The 27,755-nt window shown below is 42.6% G+C and overlaps 1 protein-coding gene across 9 annotated transcripts in view; it reads right to left on the bottom strand.

Annotated features, from left to right (window-relative positions):
• The window catches only part of LOC139769296 (fibroblast growth factor 18), a 131,147-nt gene that overhangs the window by 58,125 nt on the left and 45,267 nt on the right, over positions 1 to 27,755 (bottom strand). Inside the window, exon 1 of one of the 9 annotated variants that reach the window (XM_071700224.1) lies at positions 9 to 1,058. The exons of the other annotated variants lie outside the window; for them this stretch is intronic. Within the exon in view, the coding sequence (XP_071556325.1) occupies positions 9 to 28 (20 nt within the window). The 5' untranslated portion in view covers positions 29 to 1,058. Of the gene's footprint in view, positions 1 to 8; positions 1,059 to 27,755 lie in introns of those variants that run through there. 9 annotated transcript variants of the gene reach the window in all.

Genomic DNA, 27,755 nt, shown 5'->3' with positions numbered 1-27,755 from the left:
ACACTCACGTGCTAAGAGTGAGACGCATCCAGGCGCGTTTGCGTCAGCAGCGTCGACGCATTGCGTCGGGCTGGCCTCCGGGAGCTGCTTTTAAAATCGTCGCATCTAACGACGCCGCTGTTCCTTTATCACTTTGCCTCCCCCCCCCACGTGGCGCGAAACACCCCCTGCTATCCCTTCCGACCGATCGAGACCGATCGGCAGCACTTGATCGTTCACACAAAGTCGTTTCACACTACATCCATTTCGTTTGCGAAAACATGCGAAATAGGAGGCAACGAGAGAAAACTCCGGAAACTCGTGTGCTCCAAAACGAAATACTCCGAAACTAGGCAGTCATCGCCACATCGCACTGTTGGATACGCGACACTGCCCGCCGTGCTGCATAGGTGCTAATCAATTAGCGTGATCGCGACACGTTTCACGAGAGACACGACCCCGTATCCCCAAATAATAACTTCCGGTCGATCATGCGCGGCTCACTCAGTTCGCCAACGTGATTTCCACCCCCGAGTGAAGAGCGACGCGCGATCGTATCCTCAAGACCGGCGACGGGCGACAGTTGTAGCAACGTGGTAGCGCCGGTGGCGGTACGTCTCCGCTTCGCCAGAAGCGCTTTGGAAGCGTGCCAATATTCTATCGTCACTCGAGGAGTCAGCGGCACGGCGAACGGGCACTTGGCGGGGGTAAAACGTAACGTACGCCGCCGTGCTCCGCGATGCTCCGGTAAACACACACGCGGGAACGCGCGCCCCTCTTTAGACGCGCGCGGCGAGCGATCAACCCTCCGAGGCGATCGCGTTCTCTTCCGCGCGAGGGAGCAAGGGGAAAGAAGCCGGCGAGACCGCGAACACCAAGGTACGGGCGGCCGCGTGGCCGACGACGACGGAGGTGCAACACCCAGGTCGCTGCTCCGCAGCGACGGCGGTACGTCAACGGCGACGACGACGGTGCGACGACACGACCGTAGCACGCGTAGCGCGACAGTATACGACGACGGTGCCGCTGCCGCTGCCGTGTATCCCAACGGCTCGAAGGCGCGCAAGTCAGCCCCACTAGTGTTCGCTCGTTGCTTACCTGGCCGCTTCCCTGCCGCTACCGCTCGACTAGAGCGTACCCCCACCCCTCTCTTGCCACCCCTCCACTCGTATCGTACACGAGGCTGCCCCTCCATCGGCGTGCTCGCTTCCCTATCCCTCCTCCTATCCCTCTCGCGGCGTGTTCTCCACAAACGAACGCCCCCGCTTGCCGCGCAACCCTACTTCTGCCTCACGTACCGTACTCTCTTTTATAGTGAAATGATATAGAAACGCGTCGCGCTGCTGCGCCCAGCCGCGAGGAAAAGGTTGCGGCCGATTTCATGCGGCGAAACATGTGGCGGCAACCCTTGCGTGCCCTGCCGTTTGTAGCCCTGGCGTTGCGGAATGAAGCCACCTGTCCTAATTCGCACGTCTTCGAACGATCCTGTCGGTGTAAGAATTCTAGAAAGAGTTTTTGTTAATCTAACTGAAGATAAAAACATCTTCTGTTATTAGTTTCTTTGATTTATAGCCAAATTCTTCTTACAATTAGTCGGTTTCCTATGGAATAACATTACAGAATGGAACCACCTCTGTCCTAACTCGCACGTCTTCGAACGATTCTGTCGGTGCAAGAATTCCAGAAAGAGTTTTTGCTAATCTAACTGAAGATAAAAACATCTTCTGTTGTTAGTTTGTTTGATTTATAGCCAAATTCTTCTTACAATTAGTCGGTTTCCGGTGAAATAGCATTACAGAATGAAGCCACCTGTCCTAACTCGCACGTCTTCGAACGATTCTGTCGGTGCAAGAATTCCAGAAAGAGTCTTTGCTAATCTAACTGAAGATAAAAACCTCTTCTGTTTCTGGTTTCTTCGAATTACAGCCAAATTCTTCCTGATCGGTTTCTTGTGGCTGCGAGATCGGCGTGAATCTCTCTACTGTCGCGCTATTATTTCTTCGCGAATGTGACCAAGTTTTCAAGATCGCTGTATCTTTTGCGGAATATTCTTCCTACCGTGCGTTTCTTTCACCTGGCGATTGTTGCCCGAACGTTTCGCGCACACGCGCATTTTTGAACCATCACGCAACACTCGGCGCACAATAACGTAAAGGTCACTTTATAACAGCTGGACAATCAGTGGATCGAAAGTGCGGCGGCGACGCGCTGCGCGCGTGAGAGAAGACGCGGTTTCTCGCCGCCATCGACAGGCGGTTTGGCGCGTTCGCGCCATTCGCACGCGATTTATTTATCTCTTTTTATTACTTTCATTTCGCCATCGGGATGTGTGTGCGCGTGACGGCCAGGCGGTATATAAATTACGGTACAAGTCGTATCGGCTGTGGTATTCCGCCGCGCTGACTCGTACGCGTCCGGCGACGGCGACGGTGACGGTGACGAGCGGGCGGTTGCGCAATCCCCGCGAGCCCGAGAGCCCGAGGTTTGTTTTCCTAAGTGATTCAACGGCACGATTATTTTAATATATTTCAATGAATGTCGAATGTTGCACCATTCACAAAGAACTCAAGGACCTTTTCGCGGAACACGTGCGGATTTCGTACCGTCCGTCTACGTCCGCAGCGCAGCGCGAGGTGAACGAAGAAGAATCGAAATGCCAGCGGCGCGGCGCGCGGAACGACGATGCGCGGAGAAAGGAGGAAAAAATTCGCGATGCGGCTCATCTCCGCGACGCGCGAGAGAGAGAGAGAGAACGGGTCACTGATGATGGAGCAGCGGTGTTGCGAACGCTCGGTGACCCAGCGCAACAAGATAATTAATTATCAATCGAGCCGCGCGCCGATTATTCCGCCCGTATGGTCACGCGCGATTGTCACCGTTGTCACATTACGTCGCTCGTTTTGTCTTGATAACGCCGCGGAATCAGCATTCGCCGAGTGTGTACGCGTTCCAGCGCTTTTGCTTATGCTGCGCTATTAAATGCGTGTTCAACACGGCTTCAATATCCGAGATAATGCCCGACGGCGTGTAAGATAGTCAACGATAGTGTCTGCATTGTAGAACATTTTGTGCAACACGTACACTTAATAGTGTAATGATAACTAGGGTGTTGGTAAATTAACTTCAGAGGTGCAAGCGGCAAAATGTTGTTCTATATACATTTAATTTCGAGCTGTCTTCGACACTTCAACAGGATTGTAATTGGAAACTTGTTTGTTAAGATATTTAATACCGACACGTCAAAGTCAGCAAAACAAAATTCAAATCTCATTGAGGAAAAATTAACTTCATCAGAAATATGATAAAATACATTTGTTAAAAAATGAATAGTGTGACATGATGAAAAATCTTACGAGATATGTTAAATACCAATATTTTCTAAATTTAAATATTTTAGGAAGGTACGTAGATCGAAGTAAACACATCTCGATGGAGAACATCTTTTCGGAAAGTGACAGTTAATTCCCAAATTGCTATCAGGTTGCCTTAATTAGCTTCCCTCGCGCCAGACGATTAACCCGATAAGTGAACACTAGGGCCTCGCCATTTTATATTTTACGAGATTCAGTCCGCCGTCCCTTTTCGGCTATGCCTAAAGTTCCGACTACGTGTCGCCAAATCCTACTCCAAATGGCCTAATTCATCGAACGTCGACGAGGCATCGCGTGGGAGAACGTCGGCGCCTTTTAGGATCGTATCTCGCGGAGCAACGGCCCTTCGGTGCACGCACCCATTGTAAAATCCTGTCTCGCACGTATAACATGCGAGCGACTTATGCCCTTGCATAATGAGATCTCCAACACTTTTTACGAATCTCTTTTTATCTTACTAAGAAAACAATAAATATGCTCAGTAACTGACCGTTTAGTATTTTTCATATTTTTTATAGACAAACAAATACAAATTTTAATTTATTATACTAATTAGTATAATAAATTAGAAAATAATAAAATATAAATATATATTCAAACAGAAAAAAAATCTTGGTTTTATTAATATTTTAAAATAATATATAACCATAATAATATGTAGATATTTATAGACGTCTAATTTTTCATTCTTTTTGCTTCATTCAGTTTTGTTGACGGTGCCATCGATGCGACCCTGAAAATCGGTACAAAGCGTTTTTACCTATCTAAATTAACCTGCACCACCTGTGTTGGGCTACCTACCTTTACGTTGAGTCTTTCTAAAGTCATTCTAAAGGAACTCACTTCACACATACGTACACTCACAAGGAAAAAGAAACGTCCTAGAGTGATCCTATTGGTGCGTAGACGAAGGTGAATTGGGATGCTCGCTTAATTATTAAAGGTGACAAGTGTCAATGCCGGTGGTACGGACGAAATTCACCAAAAACTCGGCTCAGTATACCTGAACTGAGAGGCTGAAGCGGGTGTAAATCATAGAACAATGGAATGGGATCTTTGTCCGTTTGGCCGGGGCGGAAATCTCCCTGAGAGGTCGAGAAGGTGCCTTTATTTCTTTCGTCTACCTTCTCGAAGGAAGACGACCCGTTACTCGACAAAATTCTCGGTCTCGGTGTAGGAGGTATGAATTCATATATGTAACAAGTCTTATCGCGATCTGCTCCGATTTCGACCTTCAACGACGAGCACGAAGAGAGAGAGAGACAGAGAGAAAGAAAAAAAGACAGAGAATCGTTGCGTGTCGATCTCTGATAAACTGACCGGGTTAAAGCCCGGAGCGTCGCGAAAGAGCAGAAGTGTTGATTAAGCACGAAGCCGAAAGAGCATTTCGTCTTATTTAGAACGAAGCTCACGAATATAAAGTAGATTGATAATCGTCGCTACGATCTGCCCGTATGACGAATCGCTCGCGGGAGCTGCCCACATCCTCGAACTCTTCCACGCTGAGTAACCGATGACACGGTCACGGATTGAAATATCTCGGTGTATGTACGTCCATTCTTCTATTTTTACCAACCTCCGAAACGAATGAGTCCGCGTGCACGAAGTCTTTATTAGACCTCGCTGCGGCCGCGTGCTTTTAAAAGAGATCAAACGCCCCGAATTCTTCACGGAAAGCTTATACCCACTACGACGACGGTCGACGATTAATCGCCGCTAGTTAATGCTGTAATCTTATGGAATTCGAATCACGGGCGATATCGCGAGCGGAGTAATGCCTTTCTACGTGTATAAAAAGCAACGTGACTCGTACCGCTTTTATCGGCCATGTCGGAGCTCTGCTGCCGTACATGTGGTAAACGGACTGATTGCGACTCGCTCGCTGTGTATTTTTGGAGGATTCTGCACCGGGAAAAATATTCGATTGGGTCCAAAGGTCAATACTGTAATTGTTAACTCGCAAGAATATTCTTGTGTTATTAATAGCATCATTGCGTCACCTAATCAATGCAATTTCTTAAATAGAATATTATTTTCTTATTATAAATTTCCAAATCAAATATGCATCCCTATCTATCCTACGTTTTCTCACATTTACAAATTCTTTCACCAACTTGACCTTCTTCTATCTCGACTTGAAAGATGATTCGTGTACAAGTGGAGATGCTCGGTGTTACAAATATACGATGATTAATGACACCGCAAATGTAATAATGTCTGCATCCATAAACATCTGATGTTTTAAAATGTGCACCTTATTTATTGCGCTGGTGAATAATTGATACGATAAGTCTTATGTAGACGGGAAACGTTTTAAGCGGTTCGTTATGTCACAAACGATGCGCTTTCCTCTACCTCTATTTGTCACGAGCTTACCAGGCTGTAGATTGCAGTCTGCGCGCCAATTAGTCACTCTCGTGGCAATCTGCTACCTGCTTGCGACCTGCGACCAATTTTAGGACGTAAAAAATCGCGGCCTATTTTGCTCGGCATTGATTGCACGATTAAACGAGATACCAAAGGAATGTTCTTCCTTTTCATTTTATAGGCGATGAATGACATTTTAACTCTCGCATTTTATAGTAGTAAATTTGCATAATTGATAAATTTGTTTAATCGTTTAAGCCTTCAAGCCGTGGCTTGAAACAAAGAACAATATTACAAATACATGACTCTGTATTTTATTTTTAAAAAACCGACTGCATTACAGATATATCTAAGTAATTTATTAATATAAAATTATATATCCGGAATGCGCGAGATACATGAATATCTATACGGACACTCTTCTGAATATGTCCAATCAAAACACTGTTTATCTTCCAAACTGTGCCTGGACAGTGATCCACGAAATGTTATTGTGAGTTATCACTGTCACAGATTGTAGACTGCGTGCCAATCAAGCATTCTTGCTCACACATACATTTATATCCGCTCGATATTTGTCAGACATCTCGGTTACCAAGACAGTGTCAAAATAAATAAAGAGCTCCCTTTTTTTAAAACAGATAATTATTTTAGACGTGCTTGAAACGCAATTTGAAGCAAATAGTCTATTTTATCTCTTTCTCTCCCTCTCTTTTTAATAAATAAATATATTCATTTTAGAAAGCTAATCATTTTGCTCCGATATTCTTGTCACATAAATCGTCTAGTAGGAAGAATCCAAGGAAAGGAAGGATGCCAGACGCCATCGTCACAATGCAAGAACGCGAGATATTAAAACGTTACAAAACTCCTCTTTATATATATTTAATGAAAAGAATGTTACATGGGCATAATACACGCATGCCACACTTCTGCATCAACACGAACGACTGATATGCGCATCAGCGCGAGTCGAGAGTGTGCGAAGAATCTATACACCGACAATTATTATAGTTACTATACACCGATAATGATTTCTGCGTATATACACCTTTACGTAAGATCGCGCGAGAACGCGCGTTTTCGCGGATTACGAAACCGATCGTTTTTCAGGTGTGGGCAGACGCAAAAACAGTTTCTCCGGTTCGCCCGCGGCGGGCGCGAAACACGCGTGCGTTAAACACGAGGGGTAAGAGAAACTGGTTCAAAGAGGCCGAGAGTGAGAAACGAACCACGTGGAGCACCGGTGTGTATGGTAGGCGCGCGCGTCATACGGGGTCCCCTTCGAGTCGTGTAGCTTACACGATGCTCGTATTAAGTCCCGCGGCGCGGCTCGCGCAGACCGCATTTAATCAGTTTGCGGTCGCGGCCCGCTCTCTTATGCCCTTTTAATACGTTTTCTCCTCTCCCCCGGGTTCCTTTAACTCTCGCGCGACACCACGACGTAACTCAACTCCCGCATGTAACGTCCGCGGCGCGGCGGCGCGGCACCGACTCCTTTCTCCGGATGGACGAGTTGTCCAACTGGCGAGACTGTCTACGACTCTTTTGTATACCCTCTTAGAAAGCAAGTCCAATGGAGCGACTTGAATTAAAAATTCTTTAAAAATCGTATCACGGACGACGATGTCGTTTTTTTTTAGTATTTTAGTAAAAGATATTTAAAAAGCAACTCGATAGTTTTTATTACATGTAGATTTAGCGGTACGTTTGCTTATTTCTCCGTTTGTATGGTCAAAATAAATTAATAGGGACATTAACGACGGCGGAAAAATAATTAGGCCCTCGTGGTATGAATACGCATATCGGGGGCCTGCACAAATGTAAATTACGGCGGGACGATCGCGTCGGTGAGGGCCGAGTTCGATTTCCTCGGATTTTATTTGCCCGTTAGTCCGTTTCTTTTCCTTCCTTCCCGCATAGAATCCGGGAGTACGAGAGACCCGCGGTGGGTTTTTAGGAGGTTTTACGCCTGTTTCAGTGGGCCGGCCGGCAATTTGGTGGAATTAAATAATAGCGCCCGTCCCATTAACGTAACGACGCGGTCGGCGGTGTCTCTCTCGCAAGATTCGTGAGAGAGGATCTGGAAGTGGATGGAGGCACGCCAGGTACAGCTCACGTTTTATTTCACCGTAACGTGCCAGAAAGTTTACACATACCTACGTCTCGGGAGTCAGGACCCTCCCGAGGATACACCCCGCCGGTCCTGTGTGGTCTATCGCGGTTCTCCAAATTATTGCCAACAATTCCCTCCCCGGAGAATTCCTTCGTCAATCTTAAAATTTGTCAAGAATTCCCGCTGCCGCTAACGCATTCGCGCTGACTTAAACGCCGCTTAAAAATTAATAAGCGACGCGTTCGCTCGGAGAAACGGAAACTTTCTCGTGCCAACTCTCGAACGACGCAAGATTAACCAGAAGCGAAATGTGAATTGTATGTAGTATATAAAAGTTAATGTCTGGCACAATATTTCTAACTTCGTTATTCAAACTTCTCGATCGATCAACTTACTTACGAGTTACCGCATGATCACTATTCTTACAGATATGAGCTATATTAAACGATATAAAACAGTGAGGAAATTTATAAACCGCGCGGCCAATTTTAAACGATAAATTTATCCGTTAATATCTTGCATTATTAATTTGGAACTACTACAGTCTCGTTACCGAAGTCTAGTTATCGATTTCCTATCCATGTCAGAATATTCAAATATAACATAAAGAAGGAAAGTTCAATTAAAGCATTCACGATATCGTGAACGGCACAGATTAATACGGCTCATCTCTCATTGATTATGCAACGCAGATTTACTTTATCACTTCACATCTTACGGGCACGTCTCATTGATTGAATGCCAGCGTGCAATAAATCTTCACTCTTTTAGTCCAGGACCCCCTATTCTTCCAAGAAACGGACAAAGCCAGCGAGAGAGAGAGAGAGCGTGGTCGGCCGGCTAGGTGGAGTCGCATGGGAGAAGCGAATGAAGACGTAGCTATAAACATAAAAGAACGTAAAGCGAGCGAACGACGCGGTTTTCACTGCTTAATAATTCTTTTTACTGTGCCGGGCCTGAAATTTGAGCTTCTACAACGGCGTGGCGTAGCCGGCCGATGCTTCTCCATCGTGGCTACTTCGCGCATTACGATGTTCTTGCGGCGAATTTACGGTTTTGGGAGGGGAGGTGGGGGTTAAGTATAACGCCGCCTTTTCCACGGTAACACGAAAAGGACACGTCCGTCGGTATTCGGACGCTTTTAGGCGATCTGCATCGTGGGCTAACGCCACGTCGTGCGCGGACCCACCGCAGCTTTGTGACATCACAACTTTCCGCTGCAATAACATTCACGTCTCTACAACAACAGCCGGGTCTCGTGAGACGAGAGATCCACTCTGCAACAATAATACTGCATGTGTGGCCCGGACAGTGGTGCTCAGGCTTTTCGCATTCTTAAGCGTCACTTATCGCGCATCGGTGGCAAAAATTTGTAACCGAGAAACGAGCGACTTTCATACATTCGGATGCGATATCGCAAACGTTACACTCGATGATGAGTACGTAGCGAAATATTATTGTTGACTTAAATTATCTTTGGATACATCTCCTGTTTTCACTGTGGAGAATCAATCGTTCCGTAAAGGCTGCCTCTAACCATTCGCCGCCTGCGAATACGCATGAAAATGAGAATCTCCGCGAAAGATGGGAAACGAGCGTTAGCGTGTAAAATATCACGGGGACGCTCGCCGAGGAAACGCTCTAAGTTACGAAGGTAATATTTGCAAGCAGGTAATAGACGCGTTAGAATGGCGCCTCGACAAGTGGCGGACTGTCCTCTTGTTGTTTAAACGACCGGGAACGTGTGAATGGATTTTCTGTTCGCAGAAAGCGCGGCGAGCTCCACAAGATTTCCATTCACGACCTTCTTGTCCACTTCGAGCTCTTTCGCCGTCAATCACCAAAGCGCGCACTAAAAGGTAGGCTCAGAGCTGTCCTTATTTAGATAATCACACAATCCCGATAAAAGCATACAGTTCGCTCTACAGTTTTTTGTGTACCGCATATATATATATATGCATACGTCCAAATTGAATTAGAAAAATAGCATAATCTATTTTTGCTTTTCGCTCATATATCAATCTTGAAAAAATTGAAGACTTGCTTATTAAGGATAACAATAAATATAAGTATATTTAAGCTATTTTTTACGTCACGTATCTCTTATCAAATACATAATTAATTAATGCAATTAAATTCGCGTGAACCACAGTAGCGTGCAATCCCATCATATAGTACATCATTCGCTATAGAACATAATCATTATCACGGTTCTCACACGAACGAGATTGCGGCGGGTTCTAAATCATGACCTATGACGAGCCGACGTATATGCGTAGAGAAGTGCACATGGCGCAGTCGAGCATGCACAGATATGCACGTGCGGCATAATCGCGCTTATAATAAAGGCTTCGCCGTTGATTGAAGAATATACGATTCGAGACATCTGCGCGTGACGATAAGATTGCGGCCTTACTCCACGTCCGCAAAGTTTCGTTATCGTTATGCCTTTATTTATTGACTGCGAATATACCACGATGCGATTGGCGCAACACTCGTGTAATGTTCATCGTACTGGGCAGTGATGTGTGCATTCGCTGCGCGTACGCGATATGACGATCGTAATAATGCGTTCACGAGCATTTTTACCCCCAGCGCGAACACGTTACACTGTGGGGAAAAGCCCACAGAAATCACATTAAGAAACCGGATGTATACGTCAATTTGATTAATCAGAATAGATATCGTTTACGATATTGACGTGATGCAACAAATTGCAATCATATTTGCCTCACGCGATGATATTCAACAGTGAGAAGAATTGCTGAAAGAAGGTGACACACGCGTTTTGATATCACGCTTATCGTCGATATTTAGAAGAAATATTAACATTCATGAAATAGGAATATTTCGTATGTACTAATAAAATAAAATAAAAAGAAAATAAAATTATATATATATATATATAAAATTTTTAAAAAATTTTGGTAGAAAGATAGAGATAAACAAATTTCAGTGTACAGTACATATCCGTGCTAAAAACTACGGTAAAAGGGTAATTACTCGCATACAAAATATGCAATAATATAATAGCAAATATTACCAAAAACTGTGATATCAAAGAACAATGAAAAACATCATGGCAATGTTCTTTTAATTTTGTGATTCGCGACAACGTTTCTATACCTCTTCGTTACAAATTAATTGCGGAACGGAATGGTTTATGCTTCATATATGTACATATCGTTAATTAGAGTTATACAATAATAATGATTTATCAACACGTTTTGCCTCTACCGAGAAAGTACGTGCTTGACTGACGGCACTCTCGCGAGCAGTACCGTTGCCGGTAAAGCTTGATTCACCACATTCAACCACGTGGTCAACTGCGCGAAGGTTACCGAAGTCCACGTGTCGATGCGCGGTGTTCCACGTGTCGCTGAGGCGGCTGAAGCAGAGATGCGTGAGCGGTTAGTGGAAAGACTTACGCATAAGTATACTCTATCGCGTTTTACGCAAGCGCCAGATATCTCTCTTGTATTGGCGTGAGGCACTTATCGTGCCAGCACATACGTGAGCTATGACTAAGAATCTTTTAATTGATAAATTCTACCTTATTAACCGGATTAAATCAAATGATCACGCACAATTCGTCAAAGGAATGATCGCCGAATGTCCATAAAAAATTTGTTATAATTTTCTACGATAGTCTTCAAATAAAATAGGATTTTTGCTAATTAATTGATAATACATTTATAATGTTTCTAAGTGTAATTTTTTATTATAAAAGCTCTCGTATTAAAATTAATTGAAACAGCGTTTTAGAAATAGACATTTAAGATAGAATATTTAATCAATAATCAAATCGTGTCTTGTACATCAGATAAAAACTGGAAAAAACTAATTCTATAGAAAAACTTGTTGACATTGTTACTTCTTCAAAATTCAGATAATTGTCCAGGGTCAAGATGAGGTTCAGATAAAAAGTGATTTCATCGATTACCGGTTATCAATAATTATCTTAGAATATTTCTTTGTATATATTTTTAAAATTGGCTTCTGCTGATATATATAAAATAATAAACACATTGTCAGAGAGAGAGAGAGAAAGAAAACGTAATAAATGAAGATCTCAACGATGACACCAAGTCATCGCGATGACACCGAGTCATACAACGCAATAGATAGAGTGCCATACTGTTAAATGTTAATCGATTATTCTTCAATCGACCGTGAACGATTTCAGCGCATTATAATGGGAATTAATTTCCTGCTATTATAGTTAATTTTATAATTTATGTCAGATATTTATATCAGATATGCGAAGTAAATCATTTAAATAATAGATATAAATATCTTGCGAACATATTTTTGATTCACAATGATTTAATATCTTGTGCATTGTTTTTATTTTGAAGAAAGAAATGCTAAGTATTCAATTCTTTGATAAAATGCTAAAATGATTTTTTTTACTGATTACTACACGCATTTCTACGATTTGTTGCGTTAATCCTACGAAATTGATACTAATCTAAGCCTTGAACCAATTCTTATCAAAATTATTGATAATTTTAGACAATATGTTTCTAAAATTATATATATGTATATTATATGGATTTGTGCATCATATATTGCACAAAATAAAATTTAATTGTTGTGTTCGACCTCGAATGGCAACAAAAGTTTCTTATTATTCGTTGATAGATAAATCAAAATCCATTCAACGAATGAATAATATTCATCAGAACGATTCTTGTAATTTCTTCAAGCGCCACCCAACCATTTCACGTCGTCGATAAGCCAACGCTCGGCTAATATTAGCCGCAGCTAAGATTAAAACTGTTATCGCCGATGTTATTCTGAATTAATCCTTGATGTAGAGTAGTGTCAATCGCGACCATGTAACAGGGGCTTTGTGCAACGAATCAATAAGTGCGCGATTGTTCGCACACTCGCCGGTGTTACGTTTTCTAACGTCCCAATTTTCCTGACCTCCATCATATCGAAAAGAGACTGTACCAGAAATACGGTCGCCACTCATATTCGAAGGCTATTCAAAGATACGAAAAGTATAGAAAACTGATACGAGTAGAAGCTTTCTGCTTGGCATATGATTTAAATATGGTTTTGTGCGCGCGTCGTGAAAACTTTCTAAAATATAAAATATACTCTTGTTTTAAAATTTAAAAAGTACACTTTAAACATATCAACTTAATTATGCAATCTGTTACTTTACTGTTACTGAATTAATTTAGAGCTAAAAATAAATCGGAAGAAATATTTTACGCCACTAAAATCCGAATGAGATAACGTTGTTTAGAAAACGCAACTTTCTCGCGAGATCATACACGATAAGCGAAGGAATGATATCGTTAACGATGTCGATGGGTGGTCGAGGAGTATCCAGTTGGATCCAGTTTCCCCACCGAATGTATAGACATCGAATATGTAGACAGTTGTGTTCAACAAACCTTGTGAAACCGAGGATGATCCGTCTTGCGAATATTATCGCTGCCGAACGATCCCCGACAGTGACAAATCTTAGGACATCCCCTTCGGTTCTCACGTACACGCACACTTAAGCGTTAACCATGTTCGGCAAGCGCTTGCAACGTGTTGCGATCAACGTGATTGGTAAAAGTGGATCTTTACTTTTTTTGCCTACCCTTTTACAAGCTTCCTCGTGTTTCATCGCTGTCTTAATCCAGCTTGACATGCTCCACGAGTATCTACATCCACTGATACGTGTACAGATATAAATACAATAAATAAAATCATTTGTGTACGTATGGGTAAATAAACAATTAGCCTTGTGAAGTGTTATGCCACTGTCTTATGAATAAAAAAAATACTATTACCTCCTTGTGTACCTCCAAGCTGCACACATTTATATTTACCTAATTACGCTATTCCCTAAGCTATTAATATTTAATAGCTGCTGCAATAACACGACGAAATCTTGTTTTGATCATGATTAAAACAAGATTTCTCAGAGACAACGATAATCCACAAAGCGCAGCGATTCGCCACAGCCGCTTACTGATTGCGCTGGTGCAACGCGAGCGACAGTGGAATGCGTCGGGCAAATACGAGCGTAGACAAACACAAGGAGGCTACAGCGAAGAGGCTGGGGAAAAGGAGTTCTTCACAGAGATACAGCTCGACGCGAGTCGACGCGACCGGCCGCGGAACGCCCGGTTAAAAGTGTTTGCATAAGCGCACTGTCCGACTTCTTCGCGATAGTCGTCATTCGTTGGTACCAGGCGCACTAGCGAAGAACACTCCTCGCTGTTTTTCGCGGAATCGACCCCGCTTGTTATCAACTGGAAATACCAAATCGAATGTGCTCACGTGTCTACGAGAGGCACTTAAATCGCTCCAAAATCGCCGATACGCGAATACACATCAATAAAGAATATATCATCTTTTATTAATCATCGAACGTCTCAAATATCCCGCACATTCTTCTTTTTATTTATTCTTTTATTCTTCATTTAAATGCCGATAATTTTTCAATTGCTATCGATTGCACACGCCTAGATAATTTTATAAACTAAGCTCTCTGTCCGCTAATAGAAACTTATTTATTTACTCGATGAAATGATTAAATACTGGAGATCACGTTCCGGCTATTCGTATTACGTGATTGAATCTGGTGTGTACATAAGCGCGCATTTAATTAAGCAGAACGTTTCTTAGGCGAAATTCTCATGCATTATTCATGGATAATATGGGACTTCCGGAGCGCGGAGCCGGTCGCGAAGTTTCTAGGAAAGCTCCGACATCGCTGTGAGAACGAATATGTAGCGCGAAAAATCGCGACAGCCGTAAATAAATTACGGCCGTGCTATATTAAAGGTACGCCGGTATATTTATGTATTCTCCTATGGCAGCTATACTTTCACGTCGCGTAATAACAGCGTGCAGCCACCTGTACACACGCGCGCACTGCTGCGCACAAGTCACGGGCCAGTCATCGGCTCCAGGCGGCTTCCGGTAGCACCGATCGACATTCCGTTCTTTCGCATTTCACGAGAAAAAAAATTGCATTTGTATTTGCCGATGGCAGATAACTCGATCATCAATCGTTGCAATCGTCCAATAACAAACTAATCCCGTAGCTATTCGATAGATAAATAGCCGATATAGTCCGCACAAAGTTGCATCGATATACGCATTTGCTGCGTCATAATGCACAGAAATGCATTATGACGCAGCGTTTCAAAAATGTAACGTTACCACGTAAATTTCATATCAGTCGGATAATGACTTGAAAAAAAAAAGAAAAGGCGGAAGACAATACTACAGATAATAGTACAGATATAGGTATACTGTGCACTTAGATTTTAGAGCGATATAAATGGAATATAAATGGAATGAAATAAGAGTCACAATTTTTGATAATCTAAACAATCACGCAAACAATTGTAATTTGTAATTTTATCTCTTTTACACTCTCTCTTTCTAAAAAAAAACTATCTTTTTATTTTTATTCTTTAATTTTAATCCATCGAGAACATTCCACTAGGATCAAATCATAATTACGCAAAAAGATTTACGCAAAAGCATTCAAATTAAGCATAAAGTTATTTCATAAAGATCTTCGGTTGTCAAGCACACGCCAAATTGTACGCTCCAGTTATTACGAGCTAAATTGGCTAAATAAAAAATCAGTTTTCGTTAAAGCCCGTGACGATACATTCGTTTTTGTATTTTTGCCTCTCGCATCACTTATGCATGCGGAGATACCCTCTCCGGCGTCAGTTTACAAGTCGTTCGATCATGTTTTCATCGCTCGCGTTTTATCACCGAGCGGCGCGGCTCGGTATCAAGGAAATTCAATATTTGTGCGGGAGAGATCTCGCGGCGTTTTGCAGACTGGCTGGATGAAGATCACGCGAAGATCCTCACGCTCGTCGTTGAAAAGCGGCTACTCTCGCATGCCGTCTATTCGTATAACGGATTTGACGATTTTGACGTCGTCGGATGCAACCAGAAATGCAACACCGTGTTAACGTTATGAAGACGACATAACGATATTCACATATCCGTCACGTACGACGAATCATACTTGAGCGATCGTTAATCACGACGGGGCAACGTGACTTTCGGTTATATTGTTGTTTTCAAATGTGGGCGGTCTTATTACGCACGCGTATAAAACATTACCATCGCGATTCTCATGAGATCGCCGGGTTAAAGTCCGCGGAGCGCGATCATTCATCCGTTGCCGTTGCAATTGGGATTAACACCCAAGCACACGACACGGGTAAAGCAAAAGATATTAACGTCGATCGGCGATAACGATCGTCATCGCTACATTGATGACGATCCAGGCGAGCAAGGCAAAGAAAATGGCCAAAAAAACAACGAGATGAAGAGAAGGAGATCGATCGATCTGACGTATCCAGCGGCCGCTCGTTCACTCGCAAAGGTGGCCGCATTCCCGGCGCTTGGCGCCGCATGCCCGTCGCATCGAGTCCGGTAAACATGGACGAGAGTCAATAAGTCATAAAATCCAACACCTAGGCATCAGCGCCATATCTGCGCTTCGCTGCGCGAGGCTCGCGGATCGATTCTACTTATTCGAGAGAGCATATCTGTGTTTCTACGCGGGGCGGGCGAAAAGAGAGTCTACTACTTTTCTCTCATTCCCGCAGAGAAGAATATTGGCTGGTTATGCGATCAATTGACATGAGATTCTCGAAACACTTAAAAAAGTATTTTTTGCGAGATTTGAAAGTGACGAGACGTATTCCCGGATGAAGAAAACGCAGATGGCAATTTACATTCAACGACGCCGTACACATATCTCGTCGGACAGAATAACGACTGAATGAAAATGTACTCGTAAATATTGCTCTGCCATTATAACGCTTCTCATCCCGGTATTTATACGATTGTCTAAAAAATTACAATGCTTCGTTCATCTTTTGAAATTCCGGCGTTTCATATCACAAATGGAACTCTATCGTTATAATTTTTATATTTATGGACTGACTGGAAGCTTCCAGTAAAGCTTTATGTGAGAAATTTATAGCTAGACGGAAAAAGGTTTTCTAAAAATATACTTGGAGCTGGAATAAAATTATAAAGAAATCATTTTCTGAAAAGTAAAAGTCTATCTGCGTAGGGGAAACACGTTACGCAAAGTGGTAAAGTCATGACGCTTAATGCTTGGAAAGAGAAAAGACTATACAATAGAGGCCACACGCATAACGAGCGCACGAAATTAGCTCATATCTTGCCCCAAAGAAATATTTAGCTTTCTTTTCATCCTGTATATTATTTCAGCTAAGTCCTCTTGAACGGAGGCACTCGAGGGAAAAAAGTACAAACTCACTTCTCACCTGATTTTACTCTACCTGCCCTGTCTAAAAAATTTTCAGATTCCTCCTCAAAGAATTAGCGACGTATTTATGTGAAACGACGATGAAATGCGCAACGTAATCATTTTCTTTCGTAAATTCATCTCTTTCTCATCAAATTCATCCCTTCCATCAAACCTGAACGACTATGTAAATATACTCTCTGCATCGTCTAAAAATATCAAGCACTAAATTCATATCGATGAATTATTACGATCGTACTATTCGACTCGAAGCAAAAACATCCGGCTATCTTACGCTCGCTCCGCATCGCCGCGATGGTAGCAAATTCTTTCAGATCAATATCGAATATGAGCGTCGGGGTAAACGGCGACTCCAAGAAGGTAGAGATACGTAGATGAGAGCAAGAGACGTCGCGACGAAATAATTCGTTCGTCGTAAAAGAGCGCGTATCACCACGACTCTATGCGCAGTTCTTTCTTCGAGATGTTAATCCTCGCACATACGCAAGCGTATCGTTTTCTCCGAAACGGGCCGAAAACGCAACGTAGAAAGAGGAGAGAAAAGGGACAGAAGTAGAAACGAAAGGGGGAAGATGCGAGTTATAAAATTCGTCGAATGTGGAGTACATGAGCCGTGTCGGGGGATGAACAACACATTAGTCAAAGGCAGTTTACGTGGCCGACGAGTGCGCGGCGGCGAGCGGCGCGCTGGTATTTGTGAGCTGTCTACCAATTTGTTTCACCGTTTGACAAATGCATTCGGGGCTAGGACGGGCAAGTAGTTCGGCAAACTCGTCTGACGGAACGAAACGGCGCGCGAGCGCTGGGAAAAGTGGGGAAAAATAAAGTGATACGAGGCGGCGGGTATACGGTCGACGTGTCGGTGACGGCACGGCGACTGGGTATAGGTGGTCTCTGCCTGTGTAACTGCCGCTGGCGCTTTGGTAGCGCCGCTCCGATCTCTGCTGGTGTTGGTACCGCGCACGGCGTCGTTCGTGACGAGGTACGTTCGCCGCGACGATGGTAGTGGCGGAGCGAGAGAGCGCTGTCGGAAGAGGGAACGCTGGCTCGTGTTGGTCGGAGATGTCGGTGGCGGCGGCGGCGGCGGCGGTGGTGGTAGTTGGTGGTGTGTGCGGCCAGCGGGGGAGGGTTTGGAGAGGGTTGGCCGAGGATGGCAGGCCGCCGCCCTGATTTGGGTTACTAAACTGTAAACAAATTCTAACTTTTTGTTCCATCGATTATCGATCGGTGCCCCGGGTGCAGGGACCTCGGCACAGCACACCGACGACGGCGCGCGGCCGCGCGCCGATGTACACGTCGCCGCCGTGAAAATACGATCGGCGACGTTGCTTCTAACGGGTGTCTCTTCCAAGATCGTCTCGGGGAGAAAATTTGACTCGCGAAGAATTTCCAGGAGCCAACGGTATCCCGCGCCCCCCCCCCTCCCCCCCCCTCCCCCACGTATCGTCGTCGTGGATTAACATCGTCAGGACGATGGCACGCGACATCGACCTCGCGAGATCTCACTCGTGCGCGAATAACTTATCTTTTGCTCTGGCAACCACGTTGCATGATATCCCGAAAGGGTAGTTTTATGTTCGCGAAGTCTGATATCTTTTACTTTCCGTGCTTTCTGATTCTTTTCTCTTTCTATACACTCTCTCGATATATCAGACAAGAATGACGAGGCCAAGATGAGCAGTATCGGTTTATACTGTTCTAAAATCTGAAATAACATTCTCAAGTGCGCTTCAGTACGTTTGAGACTTATTTCATGCACTTTACTTAATGAATACCAAATATGTGTGCAAAGAATTATACAATAAGATAAAATTATACTGAGAAGACTAAAAAATAATTTTTAAAAAATTCTCAACAACTTAATAAATAATAAAAAACAATTTCTATTAATAAAAAAAATTATATACAAAAATTTACGATTTATATTTTCAGAACTTTTAAAGGCCTCCGCACAATGAAAAATATAAGGAACAAGGAACAGATATTAGCGATTAGAACTAAAGAATCAAGAATAAAATTGGATGCACGATGAAAAATACAGGCAACAGAAACAGGGAATAACACAGGCAATAGATTTTTAACCTATCGGAAACCGTGTATTACTGCTACACCAGCTTTATTCCTGATTTCTTATTTCTAATCGCTAATATCTGTTCCTTGTTCTTTATATTTTTCATTGTGCGGGGGCCCTTAACGGTTCTAAAAACTTTTATTATCAAGAATTTTACTATTATTATTTTGTATATTCCATCTTAATATGTTTACATATCTACATTGCGTCATGCACAGTACATATCCTTGTAAAATTATCATTTACAATCTATTTCAAATCATCAGAAAAACTGAAAATTTGTACCTCCATTTTGCTTATTGTTAGTTTATGGTACACATAATCGCTTTTATATTTAACTTACATATTTCTCCGTTGCTTTTAAAATATTTTAACGACTCCACTGGGCCATTGAACCCTCAACGTGAACGATGTAAACAATCCTTGCCGGATGCTGCATATAGGACTCTTGTTACGACATTTTTCTCATCGTGTCCAAATAAACGTGCCCATAGTTATAAAGACCCAACTGTTGGTATTTCGACTGTTCCGACTGGACTGGCCGTCGTCCCCTTGTCCTTTTTTTTCTCACTCTTATCTTATTATGCTCCTACTCTCTTTCTAACAGCTTGATTCTCGAGGCATCGACTTGATTCTGATGACTGGCGGAAGCAAGTTTATAAGATAAATTTATCGGTAAGAAACTATCATCGTAATTGAAACGGATAACGATTGAAATTTTTTCATCCTTCAATTTCTATTAAGAAACTTGGAAGAAGTAAAAGTGCGATATACACGATTGAAGTTATACCATGCGAGAAACAACGCAATAGTAGACTTTCCTCAAATTTTTTTACATTGACATAATTCAAAGTTATATATTATATTTAGACAAAAAATATACACTTTTTCTTATTTTTTCCACTCTTTTTCTGGTCGTTTTCTTACGATATGCCATTAAGTACGAAGAAGGAAATTAACAAGGAGTTTTTGTCAAAAGCAAAAGGGACAAGTATCCGTCTACAAGACACAGAACAAACGTGCCGCGGTACCCGTTTGTGATAAATATAAAAATGCAAATATGCGAACGGAGAGGGTGGAGAAGGGTGAAGAATGAGAGGTCGCGATCGTAAACCGGCGCGACGCCAACAGAGATGCGCGTGAATCGTTCTCTAGATACATAATGCCAGCAACGACGAAGAAAGACAAAAATATGAACATTGGTTCAATAGATTTCGAATGTTATTACTAAGCTGTATCGCATAAGTGTTTATTCGCTTGATTAATAAGTATCAAAACAGTTTAAACAGACGTTCACTAATAACCACTTCGCTTATGCTTGTTTATAGTTACAAATTAGCCTTTTATATCGCCTAAAATTATACTGTAAGAACGAGTTATCTAAACTTGCAACGCAATTTGGCGTCTTATTAAACGTTAATCTCTTAACATATATTTCCTAGAATATATGTTCTTTGTATTGATTATGGCGTGCTGGAAACGCAATAGATAAGATCTTATATTATCATTAAAAATACAAGACACGTGCTTCTTTTAATTAATTTTTCAAAGCGAAATTATATTTCACTGATATTGTTCCGTAAATAATTAAACAAACAAATATACGAGTAAATAAACGAATTTATGAAAAGTTTTACACAAAAACATAGTTTTAATAAAAAATAAGACTTAATATTTAGGAAACTAATTTGTTCACGATAATTATTTAATTCTGTTAAGTAATATTGCAATTATTGTAAATGTATTCTTCGTTTTCGAATTCTCTCCTTGGCTTTCGCCTTAAGAAAACATGGAGAGAGAATATGGAATGGAATATACCGCTACCGTGTAATCGAAGCTGAAACCGGATTGGACAAGGAGAATGTGCCACCGTGGAGACCTCACGCCGAGAGAAGCTCTCGGTGTGTCTTAATCGTCTAGACGAAGGCGCGATATCAGGTTCGCGATTTGTCCCGCCTAGGATAAACCATCAGATAGAGGCACCGATATGGCACCGATTAAAGCGAAATATAATTACGAAATGTCGCTAACGAAAAAGATAATATGACGAATAACGCTAACGAGCGGCCAGTCGAACGATTTTCCAAATGCCAAGGATCCCTTAACATTTAATCATCTTCATTTCTGGCATGCGCGATACGCCAGTGCCAGTTTATAGAATCGTGAATGTTTTCGGCCACGTTTCGCAATGTGTACGTGCGACTATCGCATTAATAACGATTACAGCCACGCAGTAAATCACTGTATTCAGGTAGTCTCAAACCTCGAGCGCGGGAATAAAATGAGATCGAGCATCGAGCGGAGGGCTCCCCTTCGAAATCGTTGTTTCTTTCAGCGCAGCGTGAGGTACATTGTGATGCATTCGAGACCCTACCGCTCACTTTCGCTCTCTTTGAAGATTGAGCCATTCTTGCAGAGAGCCCGAGGACCAAAGTACTCTTTTCTCTCCCCCCTCTCTCTTTCCTCCTCAATGGGACAATGTCTAAATGACTATTCAAATGAAGCCCGTGGATCGCGTGAGGCTTTGACATTTGTTTTCTATTCGGCTTTTATTAGAATGTGACAGCTACGGGTCACATAAGTCGGATTAACGTTTACTCATTTCTTCCAAGCGGTTTCCGAGGAGAGACACGACAAGAGAGCAGGCGTGTTTGTCGCTTTTCGCTCACTATTGTGCGTAACGTACCAAAATCCGCTCAATCATCGAGGCGATACTTCAAAACGCATGCGAATTGACACAAAGCGACGCGTTTAGGTTCCTGACGTTAGAAAATGGATAAAAAAGAGACTTCTCAGGAGAAGATTATAAACGGTTATTTCTTATGTGTTTGCAGAATATAAATAAATAACATAAATCTTACTTATTAGATAAAATAGTTATTACATTAAACAAATGTAACTTTTTTTACTGTATTGCATTCAAAAAATGTAATTATCTCAATATTTATTTAGTATACGAATGCTTGATTGACACACGCAAATAAAATTTTCTTAATGATGATAAAAAATATACAAGATAATATAATTTCGCGTTGTTACTTACATACTATCATCTTTCCTTCATAATAAATGATGAATACATACATGCAGTAAATGTAATTTTGACAGCAACTAAATGGTAAATAACGATTAATACTCAATTCCTAACAAATAACTACGTCAATACTGTGTCAATACGTTTGTCAATGGAGACGTACGGTCAGATAAGGATATAATAAAAACCGAAAAGAAAAGAAGAGATTTCGTCGTAAGCTGATTAACTCGACCGGTGTTTAACCAACGATTTAGACTCTACGCGAATGCTGTGCCGAAACAAAGAACCAATCTTTTAACGATTTATCGGTTTATTTATTCAGTTGTACAAATATCATATAGTCTAATCGTTTTGTTTACTCAAAGAAAAATATCGTCAACTATTTTTTGTCTCAAAGGAATGCAACATACCAATATTTTCACTGACGTTTTCCTTTTTATGTCTGAAAGCACGCTTATTTGAATATCATTTGCTTACGTAGACTATGAGCCATTATTATTGTGAGTTTACGACTGGGCGTAATATGCCTGTATCGGACCAGCGAGAGACAAAGCGTGTTCATTAATATGCAGTATTCTTTCCTGACTATTCGTGATGGAGATGAAATTATGGAAAGGTGTGTACTCCTTACGAAACGCTTCCGAATAATGTTACGAGACGAGCCGAGCCGAGCGACGCTGTACGCATTGCATAATCAAATCGCCGAATGCTCCTAGCGCGACATCGAGGTCATTCACATCTGGTGTACTCCGGTGTAGCATTCCCTAAGTGCTTCAAGGCTCTTTGCAGTGGATAAGTGCAAGCACTTGTGATGTATCATTAAATTATAACACATATCGCTTTCGGTAATAACCTTGTTAGTAATTGAGGGAACTTAAGCAAGAATGATTTCTATTTTCAAAGGAAATTGTAATTTCTTGTGGAAAAAGCGATATAATTAATTATAAAAAAAACTGCCTTTACAAAAAACAGTCGCTTTTGTTAAATAATACCTTTGAATAAACAAACCAAACTTTTCTTAAACATTTCACTAATAAGATTTATTCAAGAATATGCTGGATTTTTCAAATATCAGAACAAAATCTGAATACATTCCATTAAAACCGTCGTCAGTATTATGTCCCAAAAATTTCATTGTGGCGAGTTTAAGAAGTTTGAAAACAGGATGGTGCACGTCCTATCATCCAGTAAGCTGCGGAATGCGTTCCCTTCCACGTAAAACAACTTAGAAAATGGTCAACGATAGCCAAAGGTCGAAGAAACAATCGAATTCTATAACGAGCTCCGTTGTATACCGCTCTACGAGAATTCGCTGTTACCTCTCTCTCCTTAACGAGGGGCCAGCACGAATTTATGCGTCGGGGCGGGAGCAACGGCGAAAAATAAATGGACATTCGTCCATCTACTTCGTATTTGCTGATGCGAAGAAAACACGTTCTCAATTCCGTTTCGTAAAAAGTCGCGCGACAAGAGCAAAACCTTTTGAGAGTCATAGTTCGCGAACGAGACAGCAGCAGCGTTGCGGCTTGACACACCTACGCCTAGCGCGTTCTCCGTAACTAAACGAAGATCTCGTCCTATTATCGCGTTTCGATAATCTTCTTTCCATTCCACTTAGTCGAGAATAAATACCGCGTCGGGGAACTGTAATTACTCCTTGCGGAGAAATCCGCGAACGCCCCCTCGTGCCTCGTAGGCACGAAAATATCATTTTTGTCGGGGCCGATGGGGGCGTCGAAAGATATTAGCGAGCGTGTATACCGCCCCTTTCTGCGTTCCCTAATATACGCAGCGAACTGCGAGGCGACGAATATAAAACCAGCCGGCCACGGTTCGTTCCCTCGTTCCCCACGGTACGACTAATGGCCGGCGCACGGTTTTGCAAATTGAAAGAAGCGGCGACGGGGCCGAATCGTCGAACGTCAGTCCGCGTAAATTATCTAATTTAGACGCAGGGCCAGACGGGTCGCCGTTTCTTAGAGACGAACATCGGCGAAGAAACGGGAGGACCCACGACGGAGAATGGAAATCGTATTCGGCTCGTTAGGCTACCGTGAAGAGAAGCCTCGCGCCGCATCCTTTCGAAGGATACGCGGATGCGCCGATGTAATAAGCGACGTGAAAATGTACACAGAAACGTACACGAAACGGCAATATATCGCCATGTGTACTGACGATGTAAAATATGTGCAATCGAAAGTAGGCACCACGCAAAGTGTGAAATCATAATACATTACGCTGCAAAAGTGTCATGAAGCATACCGTGTTTTCCCTTTGGTCAGAGTGAAACACGGAGGACAAGATTTTCGAATTTCACCGCACGAATCGTCGCTTTCGCGCGAGTTATCAGGAAATATTGTACAACAGGAGCGGTGAGACGCGCGCTATAAACGTAAGGCGTCGGTCCGTCTCGCGATAATGCATGTAAGTAGGCCTCGTACTGGCTCACGTACGTTTTCGTTTCCCAGCGAAACGCGAGATAACAAAGATGTTGTTATCCGTCCGGGATACAGCCGAGGGACGAAACGGACGAGAGAAAGAAGCGATGCAGCGAGAGCGACTCGCGCGAGAACAGTGAATTTACTGACGGGAAGAGCAGCGTCGCGTTTTGCACCGTTACCACACGCGGATGTAAAGATAATAGTAGCTCGTGTATTCGTGTATATGGCGTATAGATTCTACATGTCTACTATGCAACGGCAAATGGACGAGCAAATGAGTAAGTGTGTGACCGCGCGGGTTGCCGTACCTACTGAGCCTCACCGAGCCGGAGTAATTTGCGGCACGCGAGGTTTGCATCGGCCTCGGGCTCTTGCCACGCGCCACTCATTCCCTGCGCGGAGCACGGTGGCTCGGATGTTCCGTGCCACCTCGATCACGCATCAGTCTCTCACAGTGCGCCCTAGGATTATCAATTCAGGAAACTTATGAGGGACCGCTCAGGAGAAATCAACATCGGTTCAAAAACGCAGATAAGAACACGGATAAAGCGGGTTGTAATGAGAAATTCTTAAGAGTAGCGTCAGCTTAAAATTGGATGTGATAAGGAACCAAATTAGGAGCGCCAAGCGCTCTTATTGGACAGAGAAGATTTTCTAGAAACGCATGTATAACACATGGAATTGTATTTGAGGAGGATTATAGTTCGGTCATTACATTTGAGATAACGGAATTTGGCGCGGAATTTTGTTTCTAATGTTTCGCGAAATTTGCTTTAGCGGAAAAGTAAAGTTTTGGAGTTGGTTCCGAATTGCAGAACTGCGTCCAATTGGAACTACGTTTATTAATAAATAACCGTAAAAATGTATATCTACATAAATGAAAATTAGAATCACTAGCAAACTATTATGCGAGATTGTATGTGCCAAAGTATTTATAAAATTCATAAAATTCATAAAATTCATTCTGAACAAAAATTCCATGAGTTTTATATTGTTTTTTATATTATTACAATTAAATTATCTGTACTATTCTGTTCACTAGAGACTAAATTCTTTCATGTCCTAACGTGTAATGTATTTGCAACCACAAATTTCATTCACTGTTACGCATCCCGGTCTTATACAAATACATGAATGTAGCGATAATTACGACAAGTCAATTCACTCCCCTAGTCTCAACGGGCTCGGACCCTTGGCTTATTATTGAATGTCACACAGGGGTTGCCGAGCGCCAGCAAGATCTAATTCGTGGCGGAAGGATAAGCAGCTTCGGGGATCGGGAGGGCGTTGACGTGCGAGGCTTCGAAGGGTAAACAGTTTGACAGGACATAGTATTTCTATGAAGGTTCCTGGTAACCAAAAGCCTCCGTGTTGTATGGCAACCTCATAAATATGTACGAATGCGCGCGTATATCAAGCGGAAAGGGTTAAAGTCTTTTGTGGCGATGTCTTTTGCAGCAGGACGAGTCGTATATCGATCAACCTACCCTATAAATACGGTTTTATTCTCACACTCGTCCCATTTCTCCCTTCAGTCAATAGCACAAAGGCGTATACGGTTTCCTTGTGGTTGTCTGATAAATATAGCCAATAATACTATAAATAAATATAACAACGTAGATAGATATCTCTCGCTCGCAACTCTGCTAAGTGATTAGAAAACTTTTTTACGCGTTCGATTGACTGTGTTTGAGTCTATGGCGATGGTTTACGGCGATAAGGACAGCGCGATAACGATAAAAGCTAATAGCACGGTACATATGTTTGAAAATATAGTGCGTCTTAAAGCGAGCGGGCAGAATCTCGCGCACAGACTTTGGACTCGGCGCTTTATAAATTTCGGACGATTCGTACTTATCGGTTCTCGTCGATGCGCGAGCAGCGAAATCGGATGAAAACCACTGCGCGACTGTGGATGAGCCGCGTGGTCGCGGAAGATAACCGACAGAGCTTAATTGTTTCTGGTCTGACGACTCTCTATGCAGTCTGCAATACGCAGCAGCCAGAAAGGAGCGCCTTTGTTTATCAAATCGAAACAAAATTTGCATGCACCACCGACCGCGAGAGCCCTCCTAGAATTTTTGTTCGCGTGACTACACGTCGCGAAAGTATTCCCTCCGATCATTTCTCAAATTTTGATTCGCTCCGTGCGCTAATGAGCGTCATTAGCGTTTCGTATGCCGTTCGTTCGCGTCGGGTTCGCTCTGACGTATTCCCGGGACCCGGAAGGATCGTTTGTCCATCAATCTCAGTTGCCCTTCTCGCCGATACCGGCAGGAGAGAGGCATCTCTCCTGGCTACATTCCATAAAATATCGAGCGTTGCACGAATGAATCCCCTGCCGTGGGAGGATTTAATTATCAGCGTAGAAACGAGAGTATCCCTTCCCCCTTCTTCACCCTTGGCAGGGCCGTATGTATGCGGACGTGAGCGCCAAGTAACTGTCAGAATTATCGCACCCCGAGGTGTACTCGCTAAGTGCGCTAGGCACCCGACTCGCCGCTGTGTTATTGAGCAGCGCAATGATTTAACGTTGATTGAGTGTCTCCGAATATGGTCGCGCGTTTGCCTCAGGTAACCGAGCTAATGAAATTACCTTACTGCACGGTGGCGTATATACAGATATACAAACGGACTTCGGAACGCGAGTATTTGCTCCGCATAGCCGCACGCTTATTCTTCCTTATCGTTGGATTAATATTATCTGCCGTTTATTGGACATTATTAAATTGTTTTCGCTTTGGACAAAACATGTTATAACATAACATGTTTTGAGTGTAACACGAGTCTAAGTAATAAAAGCTAGCAATTAATATTTCTTTCTATTTGATTTTATTTATCTCTCTCTCTCTCTCACTTTCTCTTATTTTCTCTTTGTGTCGCTCTCTTAGATAATTATTAAAATATTAAATATTAGGAGGGATCATTAAGCCCTTTTAGGCTACGATATGATTACTTCTCCATCGAAATTGCATAATAAAGAATTGTTGTTGTTACCAAGTAATCTCAAGCCAAGAGAGTCTATTAAGCTTCCCGTTTATCTTCCACCGACCGATCATTACGAGTGAAACTATAGTGATGCTC

Source organism: Temnothorax nylanderi, unplaced genomic scaffold, assembly GCF_030848795.1.
Source record: "Temnothorax nylanderi isolate EJ_2023f unplaced genomic scaffold, tnyl_v1.0 TNYL_tig0021_pilon, whole genome shotgun sequence".
NCBI lineage: Eukaryota > Metazoa > Arthropoda > Insecta > Hymenoptera > Formicidae > Temnothorax > Temnothorax nylanderi.
Note: the sequence above shows the minus strand (reverse complement) of the source record. Positions and strands in the feature narration are given on the sequence as shown.